At 44.2% G+C, this 27,706-nt stretch overlaps 1 protein-coding gene across 1 annotated transcript; it reads left to right on the top strand.

Annotated features, from left to right (window-relative positions):
- Nucleotides 1-493: 493 nt before the first annotated feature.
- LOC143662796 (nuclear transport factor 2-like) lies at nucleotides 494-27,706 on the top strand. The gene is made up of 6 exons (XM_077136152.1): nucleotides 494-592; nucleotides 22,444-22,515; nucleotides 24,686-24,784; nucleotides 25,721-25,818; nucleotides 27,321-27,461; nucleotides 27,580-27,706. The coding sequence occupies exons 1-6, from the start codon at nucleotides 494-496 to the stop codon at nucleotides 27,704-27,706; spliced, it is 636 nt and encodes a 211-aa protein (XP_076992267.1).

Raw genomic sequence — 27,706 nt, 5'->3', positions numbered from 1 at the left:
AGGCTTTCCTTTAAGACAGGTAAGCTGCAGGTGTTTGCTACATCCTTTCGTTTCTGAGTTTCAGATTTGATGAGAGTTTTATTCATGCCTCTATTTCTAATTTTTTTTTTAAAGACCTTGTGTTGTTACCTGTTTTCTAGAACTCTCGTGCCCATCCTTTTTAATTCAATTTCATGTCTCTCTGCCCAATGCTCAATATTAGTAGAAAGTTTAAAATGTCTTCTTTTTTGGTCCTCTAATGCCCACGGTTCTTTCTTAAGACCCTGTGGATTGTGGTGGGCTCCCGGAGGCCGTCTTCGCCGGTTGTGGGGCCGAGAGAAAGGGTAAGTGCTGCCACCTGGAAGCAGAACCCAGCCTCGGAATGCGCTGCTCGAGGACAACGTCCGTGTCCTTGTTTAAATGTGCATTTTCTAGAAATTTTGGTGACTATTGGCATATCACTGGCATAAGGTCTTCACAACAATCTGCTTTCTTGGCAGCGGCTGAACGAAGAATGGCCGAAAGCCCGGTCTGGGAGCAAGTCGGGAGCAGCTTTGTGCTCCTTTACTATCGCCACTTTGTCGCCGACCGGGCCCAGCTGGGCGCCCTCTATGTAGGTACCACCTTGGGCGGGATTGACTTTTCCTCCCGCTGCTCAGTGCAGGTCGCAGATCTGACCTGGGTTTCTGAGGACTGGGCAGGTGCTTCTGCCCGGGGAGGACCTTACGGAGCAGAGCCGCCCAGCCCTGGGAACCACCACCCTTTGCTTTTTAGTCTGGGCAGATTTTAAGTACTAGTGGTCTGCTGAAAGGGGGAAAAGGAAAACAAATTTGCCTCCCCCCTGAAAAGCAACTTTGTTCAGTTTCTTGGGCTCCTTAGCTATCACAGAGCTCTGATGCGGCATTACCTGGGGTTTTGTGATCATTATTACTTTATGATTATTTTCCGAACCCTGATTCTTATGAAACTATCCCCTGGATAAATGAAAACACAGGAAGGATATCATTCTTGTATTAGTTTTTCCAAATAGACCCTTTTCTCTGACTCTTAGAGAAGTTGTGGGTTTACAGGACAACCATACATAAAATGCAGGATTGCCTACCACCCTATTATTAACACCTTGCATTGGTGTGGTGTATCAATTACAACCGATGAAAACACATTTTTATAATTGTACTGTTTAACTATTTGTGTAGTACAGTTCCATAGATAAAAAATTATTCTGTTTATACAACTTAATATTTCTTCTTTTAACCATGTTCAGATATAAATTTCAGCACTGTTAATTACATTTCGATGTTATGCCACCATCACCATCAATTACCAAAATGTTTCCATCGTTGTGAATGGGAGCTCTGTACGTTTTAAGCCGTAACTTTCCCCTGTCCCCTGGTAACCTACATCCCAGACTCTGACTCTGTGAGCTTGCTCACGTCCTTCTTAAAAGTCCCTTAAACGGGTCAAGTCAGGTCTGGGTTAAGTGTGGAATCATCTCCCTCTTAAGGGTTTACCTTTACTTTCTTTGTCTTATTTCTTTATTCTAAAAAAAAAAAATAAAGCGCATCCCCTCCACCTCGGAGAGCCAGCAATGCCTGCCCCTGGGAACCTGTGTCGTCTGCACACTCTTTGTCCACCCCTGGGAACCTGTGTTGTCCACACACTCTTTGCCGCCCCTGGGAACCTGTGTCGTCCGCACACTCTTTGTCCGCCTCTGGGAACCTGTGTCGTCCGCACATTCTTTGTCCGCCCCTGGGAACCTGTGTCATCCGCACACTCTTTGTCCGCCTCTGGGAACCTGTGTTGTCCGCACACTCTTTGCCTGCCCCACCCCTTTCCAGTTGGAAAAGCTGGGCTGAGCCTCCAGGCGATTGTGATGCCAAAGCGCCACAGGCCACAGTCATTATCTTCGACCTAAGAGCTCCATTGTTCTCCCCTAGATTTTCTCCCCTTTCTCCATCTTTCTTCCTCTTCAGCCCTTGGTTTGGTGGAGATGTCTCTGGGTAGGTTTTTCTGAGCATCCGCCAAGTGAAGCTTTTCTGGTTCCACATTCAGCACTTTCCACAGCTCTGGGACCTCCAGCTTCTGGGGTCACTCTGGGGCTGAGGGCCTGGCCCTTGCCTACAGCAGGTGCAGGTAATAGACCCAGCGGGGCTGGCAGAACTTGCCCTCAGGGTTTCTCTTGCCCTCGGGGTTTCTCTTGCCCTCTGCTGGCGTCTTCAGGGCTTTCATGAAGCGGAAGAACCGCCCTTCCCTTCCACCGCAGATTCTGTGGGTTTGCCGCCCCCCCCCCGACGCCATGAGTGGACCCCGGATGCTGCCCAGGTCCTACTGCAGGGATTTTGCCGTCAGACCACCCCCTGAAGTGCCCCTCAGGGATGGCTTCCTGTCGCGGGAACTGTTCTTCCCTTGGTCATGAGCAGTTTCAGCAGGACAGCACAGCTGCAGCTCCACCTTTGAACCTGGAGTTAAGGTTGGGGGATGTGACTGTCCTCATGTGTGTAGCCCCTTACAGCCGAGCCACCAAGAAACCAGGAGCCCAATTCTACAATAACTGGATCTATGAAATCATACTGAGGCAGACGAGAACAAGGAGAGAGGGAGAAAAAAAACCGTGACAGAGCCCTTGAACAGGACAGTTCATCAGGGCTGAAGGGGCCATGTCCAGCAAAGAAAAGCTACAGATAGGCTGAATGTGTAATTTAAAAATTTCTATATTTATGCCATGCTAAGATAGGAAAAGTTGTTTGCTATTTCTGCTGGTTTAGGATTTAAAGTATTTTTGTCCTCTTTGCCGTGGGCAGGGCATAGAGCTGGTCTAACTGCTGGCACTGCCAGGCTCACGCTTGGGCCCCAGGCCTTTCTGATTTCATGCCTTTGTGCCCAAGATGAGATGGACTTGGGCCCGTCATCCCTGGACAACTTGCCAATACTAATCCATTCATATGCTCCAGGAGTGGAGAGAGCTAGGAGAGTGGAGGCTTGGTGCAATGGGGGAGCCCTTCCTGGGAGAACATGCCTCAGATCTGAAGTGGCTTGTGATGACAGAGTGATCCCAGAGAGCCCAGAGCCAGCCAGGAGCCTGGAGGTGCCGTTTCCCACCTCTTTACTTTGACCCTTCTGTGAGATTGAGATCCCAGCCCGTGTTCACGGGACCTGGGGCATAAGACTTATGAAGAAGACCTATTTCAGCAGAGATGTTGTGTAAGGGAAATGTCCAGCAGTCTGTGCTCACCAATCCTGTGCTCAGTCACCCTAAGCCTTTGGGAGGATCCTGTGAGTGAGACAGCTTGCCCTGTGCTTTCATCAGTACCACGGTCTGAGAAGGCTCAGGTGATGTGGGGATGAAAATGGGGTACCCACCCAGTCTTGGTGTTCCATGCTTTGGCCTGGTTTAAATTTTGTATTTCCTTTAAAAGATTGCAAGAACATGTAACAAATTCAAAAGGTACAAAAGTCTGAAGAGTGAAAGTTAAATCTCTTCTCTCATCTGCCCTGCTACCCAATGTTACAAGCTTCACATTTCCTTCCCAAGATGATCTATGTAATTAAAGCACAGAGAGAGTCCTCTCTGCGAGTCCACACCCTCTTCACCTAGCTTTTTTCATTTAAAAATATAGCTTCCAATATTGCTACACCAATACTGAGGTGCCCCATTTTTACTGCTTCCATGTTCTACTGCAAAGATGCTACATGCTCTTCTAATTAGAAAGAATTAATTAATGGCCCTCTATTTTAGACATGCCCCATGCTGTCTACTGTAGAGATGACGCATACTCTTCTAATGTAGAGATGCTCCTTGGCTGTTCTACTACAGAGATGCTCAATGACATTGCACTGTATAGAAGTTCCATGCTCTTTGCTGTAGACGTACTCGATACTCGTTCACTGTAGAGGTGCTAGATGCTATTCTAGTGTGTATATGTACAATGCTGTTCTTCCGTAACCATGCTTCATGCCCTTCTATTATAGTCACGTTCATAGTCTTCTACTGTAGACATCTCTCCATGCCCTTCAACTGCAGAGATGCTCCATATTTTTCTCCATGCTCTGCTACTGTGGACAACTCCATGCAATCTAGTGTAGAAATACTCCATACTATTCTAATGTATAGATATGCATACTATTCTATTGTAGAAATGCTCCATTTAAATGCATTTAAAATAGAAGAGAAATGCTCTTCTATTTTAGGGAGGTGTTCTAGTTTGCTAGCTGCCAGAATGCAATATACCAGAAACAGAATGGCTTTTAAAAAGGGGAATTTAATAAGTTGTTAGTTTATAGTTCTAAGGCCAAGAAAATGTCCCAATTAAACAAGTCTATAGAAATGTCCAATCACAGGCATCCAAGGAAAGATATCTTGATTCAAGAAGGTCGATGAAGTTCAAGGTCTCTCTCTCAAGTGTGAAGGCACGTGGTGAACAGTCAGAGCTTCTCTCTCAGCTGGAAGGGCACATGGCAAACATGATGTCATCTGCTAGCTTTCTCTCCTGGCTTCCGGTTTCATGAAGCTCTCCGGGAGGCATTTTCCTTCTTCACCTTCACAGGTTGCTGGCTGGTGGACTCTGCTTCTTGTGGCTATGTCATTCTGCTCTGCTTTCTCTGAATCACTTTCATTCTCCAAAATATTTCCTCTTGTATAGGACACCAGAAACTTATCAAGACCCACCCAAATGGGTGGAGACATGTCATCACCTAATACAGCTTAACAAGCACTGTTGATTAAATCATATCTCCGGGGAGATGATCTAATTACAGTTCCAAACATACAATACTGAATAGGGATTAGAAGAAGCGGCTGCCTTTACAAAATGGGATTAGGATTAAAACATTGCTTTTCTAGGGTCCATACATCATTTCAAACCAGCACAAGAGGTTTCATGATCTTCTACTGTAGAGATGCTGCATGCTCCGCAACTGTGGACATGCTCCATGCTCTGCTAGGGGACAAATGCCTTTTGCTTTTCTATTGCAGAGATGTTCTGTATTGCTCTACTATAGACGTGCTCCATGCTCTGCTACTCTAGACAACTCCATACAACCTAGTGTAGAAATACTCCATTCTCTTCTAATGTATAGGCATGCCATGATATTCTACTGTAGAAATGCTCTATGCTCTTCTATTTTGGAGAAGTTCCATGATCTTCTACTGTAGAAATGCTGCATGCTGTTCAACTGTGGAAATCCTTCATAATCTTCTACTATAGACATGCTCCATGACTTCTACTGTAGAGATGCACCATGCTCTTGATCTGCAAAGATGCTCCATGCCCTTCTACCGTAGATCTGCCCATGCTCTTCTAATGTAGACACACTCCATGCTGTTCTACAAGATATATGCTCCAAGCTGTTCCACTGTAGAGATGCTCTATGCTCTTCTGCACTAGTGATGCTTCATCCTTTTTAGTGTATACATACCATTGTGTATATATAATACAACATTATTGTACTGTATATGTGTCCCATGCTCTATGACTGTAGATGTGCTCAGTGCTCATGCACTGAAAAGATATTCCAGGCTGTTCTAGTGTATAGATATACCATGCTGTTTTGCTATGGACATGCTCCATGTTGTTCTACTGAAGAAAATTCCATTTTCTTCTTTTGTAGTTATGCTTCATGATCTTTTACTGTAGAGATGCTCCATGCTCTTTGACTGTAGAGATGCTCCAGCTCTTCTACTGTAGACATACTCCATGCAGTTCTAGTGTACACATGTTCCATACTCTTCTACTGTATAGATGAGCCATGCTCTCCTGCTGTAGAGATACTCTCGCTCTTCAACTTTAGAGCAGTTCCATTCTCTAGTGCTGTAGAAATGCTCCATGATTCTCTACCTTAGAGATGCTCCATGCTCTTGTCCTGTAGGTGCTCCATACTCTTCTCCTTTAGAGGTGCTTCTTGCCTTTCAACAGTGGTCAAGCTCCAAACTGTTCTACCATAGACATGCTAAAGCTCTTCCACTGGACAGATGCTCTGTATTCTACAGTAGAATACTGTAGAGCATCTCTTGTAGAAGAGCATGCAGCATGTCAACAGTAAAAGTTCATGGAGCACATTTATAGTAGAAGGGAATGAAGCATGTCTACAGGACAAGATGATAGAGCATCTGTACAGTAGAAAAGCAATGAGTATGGCTACAGCAAAACAGTATGGAGCATCTCTACAGTAGAAAATCATCTCTGAAGTAGAATAGCATTGCACAGCTTTACAGTAGAAGAGCATGGAACATGTCTACACTAGATTTGCATGGAGTATGCCTAAAATAGAAGAGCATGGATCACATATATAATAGAACAATAAGAGTATCTCTGTGCCATTCTATGGCAGATATGCTCCTATTCTTCTACACAGAGATGCTCCATGCTCTTCTACTGCAGAGATGCTCCTTATTGTTCTATTATATATGTGATCCATGCAACTTATTAAGTTCCCCTTTTTTAAAAAAGCCATTCTATTTCTGGTATACTGCATTCTGGCAGCTAGGAAACTAGAACAGGGGTGATCCATGGTATTCTACTGTAGACCTGCTCCATGCTCTTCTACTATAGAGATACTCCATGATATTGTACTGAATAGATATTCTATGATCTTTGACTGTAAACATGGTCAATGCTCTTGCACTGTAAGATGATCCAGGCTGTTTCTAGTATACAGATGTACCATGCCCCTTTGCTGTAGACATGCTCCATATTGTTCTACTGAAGAATATACCATGCTCTTCTTCTGTTGTCATGCTCCATGCTCTTTACTGTAATCATCTTCCATGCTTTTCTACCCTAGACATGTTCTATGTTGTTCTATGTTGTTCTACACTAGAGATGCTCCGTGGTCTTAGACTGTAGAAATGCTCCAAGCTATTCACTGTTTAGATGCTTCTGCTCTTCTACTGGAGATACACACTATGCAATTTTAATGTAGACATGCTCCATGCTCTTCTACTGCATAGGTGGGCCATGCTATTCTAATATAGAGGTACTCCTTGCTCTTCAACTTTAGAGAGGTTCCATTTTCTACTACTGTACGGAATCTCCATGCTCTTGTATTGTAGCTCCTCCATCTCTTCTACTGTAGAGGTGCTCTGTGATTTTCAACAATAGACACGCCCCCATGCCCTTCTAGTGTTGACATGCTCCATGCTATTCTATAAGAGATATGCTAAATGATGTTCTGCTGTAGACATGCTAGATGCTCTTTCACTGGCAAGATCCTCTGTGCTCTTCTACTATAGTGATACACCAAGCTCTTCTACTGTGGACATACTCTGTGCCAATCTACTGTAGACATAATCCTGTTATTCTACTGTAGAGATGCTGCATGCTGTTCTCCTACAGAGATATTTTTGTTCTATTATAGACGTGATCCATATTCTTCTACTGTAGGCATATTCCATGCAATTCTAGTGTCAACATGCTGCATGATCTTCTCCTGTATTGAAGTGTCATGCTCTTCTACTTTAGAGGGGTTTCATGATTTTCTACTGTAGAGACGCTCCATTCTGTTCTACTTTAGACATGATAAATGTTCATCTATTGTAAAGATGCTCCATGATCTTGTTCTGTATAAATGCTCTATGCTCTTCAGTGGTAGCAAATGCTCCGTGACCTTCTACCATAGACATGCTTCATGCCCTACTACTATAGATATGCTCCATGATCTTCTACTGTTGACATATTGCATGCTCTTCTACAGGAGATATGTTCTGTTATTCTACTGTAGAGATTCTCCATGCTGTTATACTGTAGACATATGCCATGCTTTTTTACTGTAGAGATGCCTATGCTGTTGTCCTGGAAAGATGCTTCATGCTCTTATACTGTAGATATGCTCCATGTTCTTCTACTGTAGACATGCTCAATACTCTTTTACTGTAGAGATGCTTGCTGTTGTGCTGTAGTGATCCTCCATGCTCTTCTAGTGTAGATATGATGCATGTCCTTCTACTTTAGACATGCTCCATGCCTTCTCATATAGATACGCTCCATGTTGTTCTACTGTATAGATGCTCCATGCTCTTCTGTTTAAGAGATTCTCCATGCTGTTTTACTGTCGTCATGCTTCATGTGCTTCTTCTGTAGTCATCCTTAATGCTTTTCTACAGTAAGATGTTCCATGCTCTTCCCTTTGAGAGGCTCCTTGATCTTCTACTGTAGAGATGCTCCATGCTGATCGACTGTAAACAAGCTCCATTCTCTTCTTCCATAGTCATGCTTCATGCTCATCTACTGTAGTCATGTTCCATGCTTTTCTACTGTAGACATGCGCCATGCTTTTCTGTGGTAGAGATGCTCCATGCTCTTCTACTTTAGAGAGGTTCCATGATCTTCTTCCATAGAGATACTCCTTGATGTTCTACTGTAGGTATTCTCCTTGCTCTTCTACAGTAGAGATGCTCCATGCTCTTCGACTGTAGAGGTGCTCCATGAATTTCCACTGTAGTGATACTTTATGCCATTCTACTGTAGACATTCTCCATACGCTTTTCCTGTATAGATGCTATATGCTGCTTGTTGTGTTGGTTTGTTAGCTGCTGGAATGTGATATACCAGAACTGGAATGGCTTTTTAGAAAGTGTAATTTAATAAGTTACAAGTTTACAGTTCTAAGCCTGTGGAAGTGTCCAAACTAAGGTAGCCAAGGAAAGATACCTTAATTCAAGGAAAACTGATGTGCCTACTCCTTTGTCAGCAGGGAAGGTACACTGGTCCATTTCTCTTGAACTCTGTTGCTTTCAGCCTCTGTTTCTGTGGACCTTCTTCATTTTACTTTTCCAGGGATGGCTTTCATTTCTCGCTTCCCTTGGCTGTCTCCAGGTTCTGGCATGCTTAACATCTCATGGCAATGTCTGCTGGGCTCCAAGCATCTCCAAACATCTGTATCTCTGTTCTCCATATGTCTGCATCTGTGTCAGCTTTGCTGTGAAGTTTCTGTTGGCTCGCTTCTGAGGCTTCTGTAATTTCTCTAGGCTCTGTCCTTTCTTGTCATTTCTCCAAAATATTTCCCCTTTTGAAGACCCTAATAATTTACTCAAGACCCACCTGGAATGGGTGGAGTCATATTTCCATGTAATCAAAAGCTAATACCAACAATTGGATGTGCTGCATCTCCATGGAGATAATCTAATCAAAATATTCCAACCCACATTATTAAATCAGAATTAAAAGAAACAGCTTCTCCAATAAGGTTGTCAGCAGGGAAGGTACACTGGTCCATTGCTCCTGGACTTCTGTGAAAATATTCCATGCTCTTCTAAGGTAGAGATTCTCTATTCTTTGTACTGTAACCATGCTCCATACTCTTCTGTAGGGCCACTCCATGGACTTCTATTATAGACATTCTCGATGCTGTCCTACTGTAGAGATGCTCTATGTTCATCTACTGTGGTCATGGTCCATGCTGTTCTACAGTGGACTGGCTCCATGCTTTTCTAAAAGGCACATGCTCCATAGTCTCCATGATCCGTGCTAGTCTACTGTAGGGATGTGCCATATTTTACTGTACAGATATTCCTTGCTGTTTGACTGTAGGTGTATTTGATGGTTATGCACTGAGGAGATGCACCATGCTGTTCTCGTGTATAGATGTATCATGCTGTCCTGCTGTAGACTTACTCCATTCTGTTCTATTGAGATGTGCTCCAAGCTCTTCTTTTATAGTCATGTTCTGTGGTCTTCTACTGTAGACATGCTCCATGCTGATCTATAGCTGAGACGCTCCATGCTTTCTAAAATAGGGATGTACCATGCTCTTCTATGGTAGAGATGCTCTGTGTCCCTCTACTGTGGTCATACACCATGCTCTTCTACTGTAGACCTAACCCATGCTCTTCTATTGTACAGATGTTCCTGCTCTTCTATACAAGAGATGTTCTATGCCTTTGTACTGTAGAGATGCTCCATATTGTTCCTCTGTAGACATGCCCCATGCTCTGTTTTTTAGATGTGCTCCATGCTCTTCCACTGTAGAGTTGCTCCATGTTGTTCTACTTTATACATGGTCTGTTCTCTTTTGTAGTCATTCACCAATCCCTTGTATTGTAGACATGCTCCATGCTCTTCTACCATAAGTTGCTCTATACTCTTCCCTGTAAAGATGCTCATTTCTCTTGTAATGTAGAGATGTATCTGGCTTTTTACTGTAGAGATGCTCCATGCTGTTCTACAGTAGTCGTGATCCATCCTTTCCTACTATAATCATACGCCATGCTGTTCCAGTGTAGACATGCTCCATGCTCTTCTATTGTATAGATGTAACAGTTATTCAAATGTAGAGATGCTCCCTGCTCTTCTAATTTAGAGATGTTCCTTGATCCTCTACTATAGAAATGTTCCATCCTGTTGTATCATAGACAATCTCCATGCCCTTCTCTTGTAGAGAAACTCCATACTTTGTAGAAATGCTCCATGCTATTTTTCTGTAGAGATGCTCTGTGCTCTACTAAAGTTGTAATGCTCTATGTTCTTCTACTGTAGACATGCTACATGCTCTTCTGCTGCAGAGATGCTCTAAGCTCTTCCAGTGTATCAATGTAGCATGCTATTCTAGGGTAAATATGCTTCATGCTGTTCTAGTATAGACATGCTCTGTGCTCTTTAACTGTAGAGATGCTTCATTTTCTTTCCTATAGTGATGTTTCATGGTCTTGTACTACAGAGATGCTGTGTGCTCTTCTACTGTAGGCATAATCTATGGTCTTCTGTGGTAGAGATTCCCCATGCTCTGTAGAGATGCTCCATGCATTTGCACTGTAGTGAAAGTCTGTGCTCTTCTTTTGCAGACATGCTACATGATCTTTTATTGTAGAGATGTATCGTTATGCTGTCCTGTAGTTATGCTCCATGCTTTTCTACTGCAGAGATACTCCATATTGTTCTATAGTACACATGCCCCATGCTCTTCCCCTGCAGACATAATTCCTGCAATTCTAGTGTAGAAATGCTCCATGTTCTTCTGTTGTATAGATAAGCCATGCTATTTTACTATAGAGATGCTCTATGCTCTTCTACTTTAGAGATTCCATGATCTTCTACTGTAGAGATGATCCATGCTGTTCCATTTTAGACGTGACCCATGCTCCATTCTTTAGAGGTGCTCCATGCTCTTCTACTGTAGAGGTGCTCCATGTTCTTCTGCTGTAGATATGCTTTATGCCTTCTATTGTAGATATTCTCCATGCTCTTCAATTGTAGATGTGCTTCATACATTCTACCGTAGATATGCTCCATGCTCTTCTGATGATGACATGCTCCATGCTGTTCTAGTGTAGACATGTTCAGTGATCTTCTACTGTAGAGGTCCATGTTTTTGTAAAGTAGAGATGCTCCATGCTCGTATACTGTAGACCTGTTCCATGCTATTCTACTGTAGCATGCTACATGCTCTTCCACTGTAGGGATGCTCTAAGTTCTTCTACTGTATAGATGTGCTATGCTATTCTACACTAGAGGTGTTCCAAGATCTTCTGCTTTAGAGAGGGCCATGATCTTCTAGTGTAGATATGTTCCATTCTGTTCTACTGTAGGCATGCTCAATGGTCTGCTCATGACCTTGTCCTGTAGAAATCCTCTATGATCTTTCACTGTAGAGATGTTCTGTGTTCTACTATGGTAGATGTACTCCATGTGTTTTACATGTGTAGATGTGCTCTGTGCTGTTATATTTCAGTCGTGTTCCATGCTGTTCCATTGTAGACATGCTACATGATATTCTAACGTAGGTATGCTCTGTGCTGTATTGTAGTCATGCTCTATGTCTTCTACTGAGGACATGCTCTACACCTTTCTACCGTAGTAATGCTCTATACTCTTCTATTGTAGACATATTGCAGGCTTTTCTACCAGAATTATGCTCCACACTTTTCTACTCTATAGATACTCCATGCTCTTCTAGTTTAGAGATGCTTCATGATATTTTCCTGTAGATGTGCTCCATGCTATTCTACTGTAGATACGCTCCATTCTCCTCTTCTGTAGTCATGTTCCATACTCTTCTACTGTAGACATGCACCACGCTCTTCTGTAGTAAATTGCTCTGTGCTCTTCCCTGTTGAGATGATCCATGCTCTTATACTGAAGAGATGTTGGAAGCACTTTTAGTGTAGAGGTGCTACATGTTCTTCTACTGTATTAATGCCCCATGACCTTGTATTGTAGAAGTACTGCATGCTATTCTAGTATAGACATGTAGACATGCTCTCTGCTCTTCTGCTGCAGAGATGCTCCATGCTTTCATGTATAGATACCATGCTCGTCTTCTGTAGAGGTGCTGTATGCTATTCTATTGTAGTGCTGCTCCATGCTACTCTACTATAGACATTCTCCATGCCCTTCTATTGTATAGACATCCCATGCTATTCTGCTGTCAGTGTGCTCCATGCTATTGCACTGTGGAGATACTTCATGTTGTTTACTGTTGAGATGCTCTGTGATCTTCTATTTTAGAGACGTTCCATACTGTTTTAATGCATATATGTACCATGTTCTTCTATTGTATAACTATTACATGCTCTTCTAAAGAAGAGAGGCTCCATGCTCTTCTACTATAATCATCCTCCATGATCTTCTACTTAGGGATGCTCCATGGCCTATTACTGTAGATATTCTCAGTGATGTCCTACTGCAGACATGCTTCATGCAATTCTACTTTATAGGTGCGCTATTCTCTTTTACTGATGTCATGCTCCATTACCTTCTACTGTATAGAAGAATTTATAGAGACAACTATACAGACAATCTATAGAGGTTGCCCATGCTCTTCTACTGTAGACATGCCCCATGCCCTTCTACTATAGATATTCCATGTTCTTCTTATCCAGACATAATCCATACTCTTCTACATGCGATATGCTCTGTGCTGTTCTACTTAGAAGTGCTCCAAGTTCTTCTTCTGTAGACATGCCCCATGCTCTTCAACGATAATATGCCTCATGCTATTCCCTGTAGAAAGGCTCCATGCTCTTCTACTGTAGAGATGCTCCTGCTCTTCTACTGCAGAAATATTCCATGCTATTCTACTGTAGTCATGTGTATTAGTATGCAAGCTGCTGGAATGCTATATAGCAGAACTAGAATGGCTTTTATAAAGGGGAATTTAATAAGTTACAGGTTTACAGTTCTAAGCCTATGGAAATGTCCCAATTAAGGCACCAACTAGAGGTTACCTTCACTCAAGAAAGGCCCATGGGTCTGGAACAGCTCTGTCATCTGGGAAGTCATGGGGCTAGCATCTGCTGGTCTGTTGCTCCTGGCTCTATTGCTTTCAGTCTCTGTCCATGTGGAGGCTCCTCACTTTGCTTCTCTGGGGCTAGCTTTCACCTCTTGGTTTCCCTTGACTCTCTCCAGGATCTGGAATGCTTAACATCTCATGGCAATGTCTGCTGGGTTCCAAACCTCTCCAAACATCTGGGTCTCTTTTCTCCATGTGTCCGCATCTGTGTCAGCTCTGCTGTGAAGTTTCTGTCAGCTCTGAGGCTTCTGTCATTTCTCTAGGATCTGTTCTGAAGTTTCTGTTGGCTCTATCATTTCTGACTCTCTCCAAAATGTTTCCTCTTTTAAAAGATTTCAGTAAACTAATCAAGACACACCTGGAATGGGAGAAATCACATCTCCATCTAATCAGAAGTTAATGCCCATAATTGAGTGTGTCACATCTCCATGGAGATAATCTATTCAAAAGATTCCAACCTACATTAGTGAGTCAGGATTGAAAGAAATGCTTGTTCCCACAGGATTGGATCAGGATTAAAACATGGCTTTTCTAGGGTACACAATCCTTTCAAACTGGCATATCTACTGGCTCTTCTACTTTAGACTCACTCCGGCCTATTCTAGTATAGACATGCTCCAAGTTCCTCTAATGTAGAGATGTCCATGCTCTTCTATTTTAGAGATCTTACATGGTATTCTACTGTAGACATGCGCCATGCTCTTCAACTGTAGAGAGGCTCCGTGGTCTTCTAAAGTAAAGGTGTTCCATGATGTTCTACTGAAAACATGCTACATGCTCTTTCACTGTACAGATGCTCTGTGCTCCTCTACTGTAGTTATGTACCATGTGCTTCTCCTGTAGACATACTCCATGCTTTTCTACTATAGAGATGTTCAGTTCTCTACTCCTGTAATCCTACTCCATGCTCTTCTACTTTAGACATGCTGCTCCATGCTCTTATACTGTAGGGTTTCTCCATGGTCTTCTGCTGTAGATGTATTTCACCCCTACTACTATAGAGATGATCCATGATCTTCTACTCTCTACGTGCTCCATGATTTCTACTATAGATAAGCTCCATGCTCTTCTACTGCAGAGATGCTTTTCATGTTCTTTGTGCAGGTTTGAAAGTAGTATGTGCCCCAGAAAAGCCATATTTTAAACCTGATTCATTCTTGTGGGGACAGCCATTCTTTTAATCCTGACTGAATGTTGTGGAACAGTAACTTTTGATTGTATTATTTCCACATAGATGTGGTGTTCCCAATTGTCCATGTGATGTTTTGATTAGATGGAGATGTGTCTCCACCTATTCAAGGTAGGTCTTGATTAGTTTAATGGAGTCCTTCAAAATGGAAACATTTTGGAGAGAGTTCAGAGCTGACAGATACTTCAGAACAGAGCTGACACAGTAGAGCTGATGTAGGCGTTTGGAGTTCGAGACAGAAATAGCCTGAGTGCTAAGCAAGGATGCACACAAATAGCCAGAACCTGAAGAGAAGAAATCTCTGGCCCCAGCGGACCCTAAGCTAAGAGATGAAGCACAGAGTTTTTTTTCCCAGAGCAGCTAAGTGAATTCCCATAGATGCCTAAGAGAAAACCACTGGCATCAGAAGCTGGAAGCAACAAAACCAGGAACAAGGACCAGCAGATACCAGCCATGTGCCTTCCAAACTGACAGATGTGTTCCAGACCCATTAACTTTTCTTGAATTAAGGTATTGTTCCCTAGATGGCTTAGTTTGAACATTTTTATAGGCTTAGAACTGTAACCTTGCAACTTAATAAATTCCCTTTTTAAAAGCCATTCTATTTCTGGTATATTGCATCCTGCCAACTTAAACTAGTACTCTCTCCTACTGCAGTTATTCTCCATGCTTTTCTGCTTCATAGATGCTCCATGCTTTCCTACTGTAGAGATGCTCCATGCTGACTCCCTTAGAGATGTTTCAGGTCTTCTACTGTGTTCAGTGCTGTTCTAGTGAAGATATGTGCCATGCTTTTCTACTGTATAGATGCTCCTTGGTATTCCACTGTAGACGATCTCCATGCTGTTCGTTGTAGAGATACTCCATGTTCTTCTATTTTAGTCCTCCTCTATGCTCCTTTAATGTAGATATGCTTGATGCTGTTCTATCTTAGAGATGCTCTATGCTCTTCTACTGTAGACATGCTCCATGTTGTTCAATTGTGTAGATGTGCCATGTACTTCCGTAGAGTGCTCTCATGCTATTCTCTTGTAGAGATGTTCCATGGTCTTCTACTACAGAGAAAATCCATGCTGTTCTATTGTAGATGTGCTACATGCAATTCTACTGTTGAAATGCTCCATATTCTTCTACTGAAAAGATACTCCATGATGTTGTAATTTAGACAGGATCAATGCTGTTCTACTGTACAGATGCTTCATGCTCTTCTGTGTATGTGCTTCATGCTGCTCTACTGTATAGATGTGCCATGCTATACAGACATGTTCCATGCTCTTGTGTTGTAGTGATGCCCCATTCTCTTCTATTCTATACATAATGCATGCTCTTCTACTATAAACAGGCTCCATACTTTTCTAGTGAAATCGTGCTCTATGCTCATGTCCTGTAGAGATGCTCCATGCTCTCCTACCTTAGAGATTCTCCTTACTATTCTGCTGTAGATATGCTCCTTGCTTTTCTACTGTATAGATGCTCCATTCTCTCCTATTGTAGACATTGTCCATGCTGTTCTACTGTAGAGAAGCTACTGCTATTCACTTATAGATATGCTCCATGCTGCTCTATGGTAGAGATGCTCCATCCTCTTCTACTGTAGAGATTCTAATGCTGTTCTATTCTGCACATGCCCATGCTGTTCTACTATAGACATGTTCCATGCTCTTCTACTGCAGAGATGCCCCATCCTCTGTTCCTGTAGAGATGCTCCATGCTCTTCTACTGTAAGAGTGCTCCAACTCTTCTACTGTAAACATGCTCTATGATCTTCTACTGTAGATATGGTCCAGCCCTTCTAGTGTAGATATACTCCATGCTCTATAATTTAGAGATGCTCCATGCTCTTCTACTGTAGATGTGATTCATGCTCTTGTACAGTAAGATGCTCCCTGCTCTTCCATGGTAGAGATGGTCTTCTCTTCTACTGTAGAGATTTTTCCTGCTCTTCTACTGCAGAGATGCTCCATCCTGTTCTGCTGTTGTCATGGTCCATGCTTTTCTAATGTAGACATAATCTATGCTATTCTAATGCAGACATACTTCACGTTCTTCTACTGTATAGATGCGTGCCATGCTCTTCTACTGTAGGGATGCTCCATGCTGTTGTTGTGTATAGATGTACCATGCTCTCCTACTTGAGAGATACTCCATCATGCTCTTCCAGTTTAGATATTTTCCATACTTTTGAATGTATAGATACTATGCCCTTCATACTTTAAGTGTATAGAGATGCTGTGGTCCTCTACTGTAGAGATATTCCATACTGTTTTAGCATGTAGATGTACATGCTCTCCTAATGTATAAATATTCCATGTCCTTCTAAAGTAGAGATGCTCTGTGCTCATCTACTGTAATCATGCTGCATCATCTTCTACTGTAAAGATTCTCTGTGCTATTCTGTAGATACACTCTACCGTCTTGTACTGCATAGATGTTCCACGCTGTTCTACTCTTTCCACATTACATCCTGTTCTACTGTATAGATGCTCCATGCTCTTCTGGTGTAGTCATGCTCTTATACTGTAGAAATGCTACATGCTCTTCTACTCTTTCCATGTTCCATCCTGTTCTTCTGTAGTCATGCTTCATACTCTTGTACTGTAGAGATGCTCCATGCTTTTCTCCCTTATAGATGCTCCATGCTGTTTACTTAGAGATCCTCCATGCTCTTCTACTGTAGAGGCACTCCTTTTCTACTTAGACATGCTTTGTGCTGTTCTACTTTAGGCCTATGTTTTCTTCTACTGTAGAGATACTCCATGCTTTTCTACTGTAAACATGCTCCCTGAAGTATTAACGTAGAGTTGCTCCATGCTGTTTTACTGTAGACACACTCTAAACTGTTCTACCGTAGAGATGCTCAGTGCTGTTCTACTGTATAGATGTGTCATGCTTTTCTACTTTAGAGATGTTCCATGCATTTCTAGTGCATAGATATAACATGCTTTTTTTCTACTCTAGTGATGCTCCATGCTCTTCTACTATAGACATACTACATGTTTTCTACTATAGAGATACTCCATGCTCTTCTACTTCAGGATACTCTGTCTTCTACTGTAGAGATGCTCCATGGTCTTCTACTAGACATGTTCTAGGCTGCTGTACTGTATAGATGTACAATGCTATTCCTCTCTAGAGATACTCCATGGTCTTCTACTCGGAATTGTCCATGCTTTTCTACTATATCTGATGTACTGTGCTCTTCTATTGTAGATATATTCCATGTTGTTCTGCATAATTATATAACAAGTCCTTGCTTGATGGAGAATTTTGTTCATTTCCAGTATTTACCTTTGTTTTTCTCTAATGTGAAGGGATTATCGGGATAAATTCCTAGGAGCAGATTTAAGAGACAAGTGTACATTTGTGATGTTGATAGATTTGCCATTTTCTTCCCATAGAGGGTTGTGTTACTGTACTCTCTCACCAGGAATGTTATAGAGAGCTGATTTCTCTATTTTCCTGCTCACATTATGTTAATGATTATATTATCCAATATTATAAATCAATAGGTATCATCACCATTCCTACTGGTTTTTCTGATAGTAGAAAAATGGCTTTTCACTGGAGTTTAAATTTGTATTTTTTTAATATGAGAATTGATTGTCTAAGACCCATTTAAAACTTATTCCTTTTTCTGAGAATGATCCATTTTATAATCAACCAGTTGTTGGAGATTCTTATTTACATAAGGGCTGCAGATATTTTCCAAATTTGCCCTTTAACTTTTGATTTTTTTAATGGCATTTTTGGCTAAAGCTAAAATGAGATTTTGTTTAATCTTTACTTACATTTCTGGGTTCTTTTTTTTTTTTAATGACTTCTCGGTTTTATGTTCTACTTGGGAAGGTCTTCCCCAGTCCATTATCATTTAAAGAAATTCTCCCATGTTTTCTTTTAGCATTTTTATAGTTTCATTTTTAACTTTTATTTTGAAATACTCAATCTTATAGGACACTTTCAAAAATAATACAACCCCCTTACAGAGAACCCCAAAATACCCCTACCCACCCCAATACACAGATCTACCAGTTTTAAGATTTTGCCACATTTGCTGTATCATTCCATCTATCCATCTGTCCATTTGTCTATGTCTCTATCTCTCTATTTACCAATCCATTTTCTTAGCACTTAAGTGTAGGTTGTTTACCTCATGCTCCTTGAACACGTAATACAGCCACGTATATTTCCTAAGAATAAGTATATGCACTCATGTAACCACCTTAAGTTGTAATTATCATATCAAGTTCAAGAAATTTAACATTCATATAAAGCTTACGGTCTATATTCCATTTTTTCATACGTCTTCATATCTCTAAATAATGTCCCTTTGAGTCTTTTTTCCCTACCTTTTTATATCCTACCCAGGATAATTTATTGTATTTATTTGTCATTGTCTCTTTAGTTGCTTACTCTTTCTGTATTTTTAAATTGTTGGGACATATGTATGACAGTCTTTCCCATCCCAACCTCTCCCAAGTACGCTATTCAAGAGGTTTAATCACATTCAGAATACTGCAGTACCCTCACCACCTTCTACTCCTGAAACTTTCCCATATTCCCAAACAGAAACCCTATACTCAGTTTGCATTAACTCCGCATTTTCCCTTCCTCACTGGCCCTGGCAACCTGTGTTGTAATTTCTGTCTCTGTGAGCTTGCATGTTCTCCGATATTTTCTTTGTAGTTACCATGGGGCTTAAATTTAACATTCTAAATCTATGCCAATCTTGTTTGCTTTGGTAACAAGTTCATTTTAGTGGTACATACAAACTCTTCCTATATCCCTCTGTCCCCTACTTTTATGAAGTTCTTGTCACCAATTACGTGTCTATACATTGTGAATCCAGAACCACTAATTTATCATGATCTTTTATGCATTTGCCTTTTTGGATCCTGAAGGAATAAAAAGTACGGTTACAAACCAAAAATACAATAGTACTGGCATTTATATTTGCCTATTTTGTTACCCTTACTGGAGATTTATTTCTTCATGTGGCTGTGATCTCTTTACTGTTCTTTCCTCTCAGACTTTCCTTAGTATCTCCCAGTGGGCTGGTCTAATGGTGATGAAATCCGTCAGTTTTTTGTTTATCTTGGAATATCTTAATCCCCCTCTTCTTTTCTTTTTTGGCATGGGCAGGCACCAGGAATCGAACCTAGTTTCCGGCATGGCAGGTGAGAATTCTGCCTGCTGAGCCATCATCACACTGCCCCCTCCCTCATTTTTGAAAGGCAATTTTGCCAGATACTGAGTTCTTGGTTGACAATGTCTTGCTTTAGGCTCTATAAATACTTCTTCCTGCTATGATTTCTGATGAGAAATCAGTACTTAATCTTTTTTTTTTTTTTATTAATTAAAAAAAATTAACTAACACAACATTAGAAAACAATCCATTCTACATATGCAATCAGTAATTCTTAATATCATCACATAGGTGTGTGGTCATCATTTCTCAGTACATATGCATCGATTTAGAGAAAGAAATAGCATGACAACAGAAAAAGAAATAAAGTGATAACACAGAGAAAACACAAATAAAAATAAAAAGTACAAAAATATATAAGAGAAAGAAAAAAAAAACAAAAAAAAACTATAGATCAGATGCAGCTTCATTCAGCGTTCCAACATAATTACATTACAGTTAGGCAGTATTGTGCTGACCATTTTTTTTTTTTTTTTAGACATCATACCATTCTACATATGCAATCAGTAATTCTTAACATCATCACATAGATGCATGATCATCGTTTCTTAGTACATTTGCATCGGTTTTGAAGAACTAGCAGTATAACAGAAAAAAATATAGAATGTTAATATAGAGAAAAAAAATAAAAGTAATAATAATAAGAACAAAACAAACAAAACAAAACAAAACAAGAGCCTAAGTACTTAATCTTATTGAGGCTCCCTTGTACATGACATGTTGCTTCTCTCCTGAGGCTTTCAGAATTTTTTATCTTTGGCATTCAATAGTTTGATTATAATATGCTGCAGTGTGGATCTAATTTGGGTTTCTCTGATTTGGAGTTAGTTGAACATCTTGGATGGGAATATTCACGTCCTTTGTTATATTTGGGAAGTTTTCAGTCATCATTTCTTTGAACATTCTCTCTGTCCCTTCCTTCTTTCTTTTTTTCTCCTTCAGGGCCTCCCACAATACGTATCTTGGTATAGTTGATGGTGCCCCACAGGCTCTGTTCAGTTTCTTCTTCTTTCCTCTTTCTGGTCCTCAGACTGGGTGATTTCAATTGCCTTATTTTCAAATTCACTGTTTCTTTCTTCTGCCAGCTCTCATCTGCTGTTGAACATCTCTAGGGACTTTTATATTTCTGCTGCTGTGGTCTTCAGCTCTGTTTGGTCTTTTTCATAGTTTCCATCCTTTTATTGGTATTTTCTTTGTATTTATCTGGTTTATCTATTGTTTTCATTTTCCTGATTTCCTTTAGTTCTTTGAATATATTTAAGACCATTTTTATGAGTCTTTGTCTGGTATAATACCTCTTCATTGATGGTTTTCACTGCTTTCATTTTCTCATTTCCTTGGACCATCACTTCCTGTTTTTTTTTTTTATGTTTTGTAATCTTGTTGAGACCTGGACATTTTTATATTTTAATGTAGAATTTAGACTCTGAGGCATCTATTCCTTAAGCTTGTATCCAGCTAGCATTATGACAGAGCTTTCCTTGAGTATCAGGAGCTAATACACCAAAACAAAAACAAAAACAAAAACAAAAAAAAAGAAGGAAAGAAAGAAAAAGAGGGGCTAAAAAAAGAAACATCTTTTCTGTGCGAGTGCTCTCTTTCAGGACTGAGCCATACAATGAGTTTAGAGAGTAGCTCGAGGCCAAAGCATCGGGGCCTCCCGGTTCCTTTCAGGATGGGTCCTGACTGGGACCTGTGTGTGGCCCTGGGAGTTCCCCTGCTTACCCGTTACAAACATCCCCTCTTCCCTAGGAAGCAGCTCCCTTGCAGCCCTGCACCATATACCCCGCCTCCAGCAACCCCTTAATGCTAGCCCAGGCAGCACCACTCAGCTGTGGACCCACAGCATCCTGTAGGACAGCTCAGCAAGCTGCCTTCTAAGGCAGGGCAGGTTCTGGGACAGCGAGTCCCTCAGGCACCAGCAGACAGATTGGGGAAGACACACAAGCTCCCAGGATGTTCCTGAGGGTCACTGTGCTCCCTCTGGGATGTGTCCTGGGGTCTGCAGTGGGAATGTGGGCAGGCTGCATACTGAACTGGTGAGGTTCAGCCAGGACGCCAGGAGACCCTACCCCTTTTAAATGGCCTTTTTCTTGATTCGCCACTCCCAGCATTACCAGAGTCCTTTAACTGTTGCCTGGAGCTTTGGGAAAGGTGTTTCTGCTGGGGGGGGGGGGGGGGGGGGGAAGGCAGGCTGGGAGCAGACCGGGGCCCTGAGAGCTGAGTGGGCAGGGTGCTGCGGGGGCGCCTGTGCAGGGCTGGGCTTCATTTCTTTTGAGGCACCGTTGTCATCCGGCAGCGGCCGCAGGAGGAGACCAGCCCTCTCGGAGGGGGCGGGGCCAGCTCTGTGCTGTTCTCCACTCAGGGTGGGTGTGGGGGTGAGGGCAGGGTGGGGTTCAGGGGAAAACCGGGGAGGTGGGGGCCTCTGAGCCGGGGTTCTGGAGGAGTGCACGCTCCCCGTGGCCAGCTACCCACCTCGGCATGGCCCGGCTGCACTCCTTGCAGAGCTCTGCTCCTGTTTGGTCACCAGCATGAATCCTGGGCAAGCTGAGGGTCTGCTCCCCAGGAAACACACAGCTTGTTCACAGCTTCAGTGCTTTGCAGACCCCACAGGCCAGTGGGAAGGGCATCTGGAAAGGAAGCAGTGGGAGGGAGCCGGGGCAGCACGTGGGGGCCGTGGTGGGGCGGTTCCCCTCCCGGTGGCCACCTCTGGCCGGCTTGCCACAGCCCCGCCCCTCCGTGGGCTTATGCTGCTGCCCAGTCCACACACACTGCCCTCCCCGCCAGCCCTCCTTGGCCCTGGGGCTCCCGGACAGCGGAAGGGACCCTCTTCTCTCCTTTCCTACTCCAGACAGATGCATCACGATTGTCTTGGGAAGGAGAACTGTTCCATGGGAAAGAGGCAATCGTGGAGAAACTGACGGTAGGTCTGGGCCCGTTCAGGAGGGTGACTGCTTGTGTTTGCACTTCATGCACAACTGTTGTCACACTTGGCCGTCAGGACAACCCGAGGGCACAGGGCTGGGGATCTCCAGTCAGCCATGGGGCTCAGGAAACAGGGTCTGTGGACCCAATGGTGCCTGTAGGCTGACCAGGTGCTCCTAAGCGGCTGCTGGTGCTGTCCTGGGCTGGAGGAGCCTGCCGCTCCTGGAGAGGGGGTGCAGCCAGCAGACAGGCGGCTGGAGGGTGCTGGCAGGGGCAAGCGACCGGAGAGTCCTATAGCACACGGGGGCTCGAGGGGGCGTCTGCACAGGGACTGGGCAGAGGGGCTCAGTGTTGAGGACTTTTGAGGGAAGAGGGTCCCAGGCAGAGGGGACGGTGATTTCAAAGGCCCTAAAGCAGCAGCATGCCCGGCAGTTTCAAGAAATATCTAGAATTCCACAGTGACGCGAGGTCAGAGGTGACGGGGTCCGGGTCAGGGACCGGATGCAGAGCTCTCGTTGGCATGGTGAGGAGGTTGACTTTTCTCTGGGCAAAGTGGGGGCTGCTGGAGGGTGTGAGCGGGTGGCTTGCTGGCCCTCTTGCTTGGGGGCTCTGTGGGGGGTGGGCTGGGGTGGGGGAGGCGGTGGGAGGGCATCAGGTTCTGGGTGTATCAGTGGGGTCTGCCGATGGACTGCGTAGAGGCCATGAGCTCGGTCTGCGGCTCAGGAGAGGTGTTGTGAGTTAAATTGTTTCTCCCCAAAAGGATATGTCCAGATACCTGTGAATGGGCCTTGTTGGAAATTGGGTCTTTGCGGACAGTCTCAGACCAAGGAGTCCTGCTGCAATATGGCAGGTGTCCTTAGGAGAGAGGAGACACGGAAGGACAGACGGAGAGGAGGGGTACTCGTGGGTAGGGGTCCTCAGGCAGCATCTGCTGAGCTCAGCCTGGAGGAAGCGGCTGGGCTGCATGCGGCCGTCACAGCTGTCTCCAGGGGACACTGATTCTTTATGGGTCTCAGGAACGGGCTCCAGGCACTGTGTTTGGTCTGGGCCCTTAACTCCAGATGGCATTCCTTATAAGTGACACTGTCTTACTTGTCTAAATCTTCAGTGAAGTGCTCAAACCACAGGGCTTTGGAAGAAGGTTTCTGGAGAAAACCTTCTCCAGAAGGTTTTGGGCGCAGGGCAGTGGGGACAACGGCTCGGGTGTCCACGTCTGTCCCACTTTGCCCCTGGGAGGGGGCAGCTCGCTGTGTGCCCCCCCGTAATGCGGGCATGAGGGTCTGCAGCCCCCAGAGATGAGCTGGGATACAGAGGACAGAGGCGCAGAAGGAGCGAAGGGAGCCTCTCCTCCTGGCATGGCCTTGGGGTCCTTGGGGCCCGGCGTTGAGCTGGGTCCTGGGGAAGGTGCACACACAGCCCCACGGCAGGATCAAAAGAGACGAGAAGGAAGTGGACACGGCCCGGTGGCCGTCCGGGCTTAGGGAGGGGGCCTGAGGGCGACTGGGCCTGGGGACTGAGCAGGGCCAGGTCAGCTTCTCCGGGGCAGGGCGGCTTCTCCGGGGCAGGGTGGCCTGGGCAAGGCGGAAACAGAGTCTTGTCTCCAGGTTTACTCTGCCCAGGTGCTGGAGGCCAGCATTTCATTTTTACATACTCTTCTAGAGATGGGAAATGCTCCCCCTTTTTCTTCCTCTTACATTGTTTGAACTCTCTTTTGCCTTTGTATACTCTCGGACCTGGGAATTAAAAGCCCAGAGTCCCTGTGCTGGACTCGGGGCTGGTACGTTGCCTTCTGCGGCACAGCCTAAACGTCCCCGCCACTCAGTGAAGTGACCTGGGACTCCTTGCGGGGTACGGAAGGCCACAGGCCGGGAGGGGCCGGGAGGGGCAGGTGTTAGCCGTCTCTACTCCAGGTGCAATTGGAGTCTGCAGAGGCCCAGCAGGCCGCTTCTGGAGGATGGGGTCTTGAGGCTCTTACGTGCTACTTTTGTACTTCTCTGGAGGATATTTCTTTCAGTTAGGTATATTGTTTTAATAGTGTAAAAAAGGTTCCATTTGGGGGATAAAAAGTGGGTCCCGACATTTATGTCAGCCTTAAATATATTATAATTAAAGTACATACTAATTTAATGAAAACTCAAATATTTAAAATGTTTTCATCCTCTTATCAGAACATACCATTCCACAACATCCGGCATTTTATCACATCCCAGGACCATCAACCGGCTCCTGATAATTGCATCCTTAGTATGGTTGTGGGTAAGTTGCAGGTGAGGATTTTAATATCTGCGCTGTTCAGTTGCTGAACAAATTACACTTGGTAAGTAGCCTTTTCTTTGCTCCAGCGTCATCCCTTGCACCAGCCCCAGGACCTCCTTGGTCACGGAGTGGACCCTGCCCCACTGCATGGATGTCCCGTGCTGACCCCCAGGCCTCCCCCAACCCGCTGCTCCTTCCAGGGGGGCGGGCAACCCAGGGTCACCCCCAGTCCCTCTTCTCCATAAACGCCAGTGGCCTCACTGGTGGCCCCGAAGGGTGCAGTCAGAGGCCCCCGGGGACAGAGTGGACTCGGCCCCACTGGCCAGGCCCACGCCCGCCTGGATGGAAGCAGAAGGAAATGCTCCTCCCCTCCATGGACTGCTGACAAGTGACGCACTGGGGAATGTGCTGGGAGCCCTGGTGGCTGGCACAGGGGGCTTGGCGGGGGTCGCTGGGCAGGGCCTCAGGGTCACAGGCGCCTTTACCTGTGATGCCCCCCGGGCGATGACCTGCGGAACGTCTCTAAGTCAAAATGCAGGGGGCAGTTCTGAAAAGCCACAGTTTTACCAGAATGATGACTACCATTATGAATGTTTTTACAAAATTCTGGCGTATCAAGATCAGGGTGTGCTGTGTAACTTCAGAGACTCATGCGTAGACTAAGAGCTGATAATGAGCCAAGGTTGACCCCTGGAGCCCCAAGATGGAGGCGTGCTTGTCACCCAGGGCTGGACAAGCTCAGCACAGGAGCTCCCGGGGGAGTTCCTCTCAAATGGAACATCCCTTGACTCTCAAGTTGCAAAATGTTGATGGAATGAAGAGTCTGTAAGGCAGGGGCCGTCTCAGACGCGCCAGCACTCTGCCTGGAGTGCCTGTCCTATTGTGAATAGCGGGTCGGGGTGGCATTTTTAAATCTGTGATAAATCCCTTTTCCTTTTCCTTCAAAGGTGGATGAAGAACTAGCCATGGAATTTCACCAGTCATTTGTTCTCAAGAATATAAATGACAAATGGATTTGCATTAATGATATTTTTAGAGTGGCTTCGTAAAATTTTGATTGAATACCCATATTCAAACAGCTCAGTTTGACTTAAAAAGTGTAAGGCGCACACTGGAATTTTCTTTGGTTTTGATTTGAAAGTGGTTTGATAAAGGAAAGTGGACAGTTGCATAACAATAAAATTCAAAGTGGAATTAGAGCTTCAGAGAAGAGGCAGAGTTCTACACACTTCCAAGTGAATTTTCCATGTCAAAACCCCATCAATGAAGAATTCAAAGAAAAAAATGTGAATGTAATTAGAGAAGCATCTGGTTGTTTTTCTTGGTTTTCTAATAAGCGGAAGCAAGTGAAATACTGCTGTGCATATACTCATCTTAAGAAAATGCATTATTTTTTATCAGCAGTATCAAGAAATATTATAGTACATTCAGTAACCTGGAATAGATAATTTTTCCTAATCTTGGGTTTATAGAAAGTCCAAGACATAGAAAAGAAATGTCAAGTTTTTATACCACATTCTCTTCTTGGAGGGCCCTATTTCTAGAGGGCTCCATTTTGTGTTCAGCCAAAAATTAGTTGCCGAGGCAGTCAATTCTAAGCAAGTTATTTTTTGCTGTGCTCAGAATAACTGTGGGATGTCAACTGACACAAAGTCATTTTACATGTCAAGGTCTAGAATATAGGAAATTGCTTTTTGCCATGAATTTACAAGGTTTCTCTATCAGCATCACATTGTGCCAACCCCTTGATTGCAATCTTTAATTTGCAACTTGTTTTTCTATAACTTTAAATGCTTCCACAGGACAGTCCTAGAGATGATAAAATTGCACAAGTCTAAAATGTAGGATGTCCAAGGTATTATAATGCAGAATCTTGAATTTAAATGAAAAAGCAAAAAGTCTGGCCTGAAAGCTCCATGAATGCGTTTCACCGGGGAAGGCCAGAGACGGGCGTCCCTGGGCCTTGTGCTCCCTTTAAGAGAAAAGTTTGTTGACCGATGCCGCCAGAATGCGATGCAGCAGTGTGGAGTGGACTGGCTTTACAAAAGGGACTTATTAGGGTATAGATTTACAGTTCTAGGCCCATGAAAATGGAGGCATCGAATGAAGCCATCAACAAGAGGACAGCTTCATTGAGGAAAGGCCGGTGGTGCCAGGTTTCTCTGCCACATGGGAAGGTGCATGGAGACATCTGCGGCCCTTCTCTCGTGGGCTGGTTTCCAGAATGGTCCCTCAGCTCTTGTGCATCCTCCAGGTTCTCCTGGGGCATTTTCTTTCTCTATGTGTCTGTGGTCCCCGCTGCGCATCTCCAGGGCATTTCTGTCTAGGCTTCTGCTCTGTGAGTTCTCCTAAAGGACCCCACTAAGCAGGTCAAGACCACCTGGAGTGGGTGGGGCCATGTCTCCATGGAAACCTCCTCACTGAAAGGTCTGCCCACAAGATTGCATTAGAAGGACACGCTCTTCTGGGGTCCTGCCCAGGTGCAGACCAGCGTGGGGAACGTGGGCTTGGGTGGCCGCGTGGCTCTCCCTGCCACCCTCCCTGCAGAGAAGATGGCAGGGTGGTACTGGTGCTGCAGCATGCTGGGGCGAACCGGAGTTATTTCTACAGCCTGAGATTCCAGGGAGAGGCGGGCCCCGCCTGCAGTGGCAGCGGCTCCGTTTGCACTTATTTGGACCCGGAGGGAGTGTGTGCATGAGGCACGGGGTTACCGAACCCCTCCCCTCCAAGGGGAGACTGTTGGGAACCCAATTCCAGAGCTGGAAATAGCCTTGGGTATCTGGTCTCAGCACCTTTGCTTGTACAGAAGTCGCCGAGAGCTCAAAGCCAGCCAGGCACCTTCTGCAGTGGACCCCACTCAGGCCCTGGCCATGCTGACCATGTCACAGTTGGCGTCCCCACGCCTGTGGAGGAAAACAGAGAAACGGGACTGA

This window comes from Tamandua tetradactyla, chromosome 18 (assembly GCF_023851605.1).
Source record: "Tamandua tetradactyla isolate mTamTet1 chromosome 18, mTamTet1.pri, whole genome shotgun sequence".
Taxonomy (NCBI): domain Eukaryota; kingdom Metazoa; phylum Chordata; class Mammalia; order Pilosa; family Myrmecophagidae; genus Tamandua; species Tamandua tetradactyla.
Note: the sequence above shows the minus strand (reverse complement) of the source record. Positions and strands in the feature narration are given on the sequence as shown.

Bases quoted from the DNA above. Each gene is read 5' to 3' on its own strand.
- LOC143662796 (XM_077136152.1), top strand. From the start codon at position 494: ATGGCCGAAAGCCCGGTCTGGGAGCAAGTCGGGAGCAGCTTTGTGCTC. The intron at 593-22,443 runs GTAGGTACCACC...TTCCTACTCCAG, and splicing joins CCCAGCTGGGCGCCCTCTAT to ACAGATGCATCACGATTGTC. The intron at 27,462-27,579 runs GTGTGCATGAGG...TTGCTTGTACAG, and splicing joins TATTTGGACCCGGAGGGAGT to AAGTCGCCGAGAGCTCAAAG.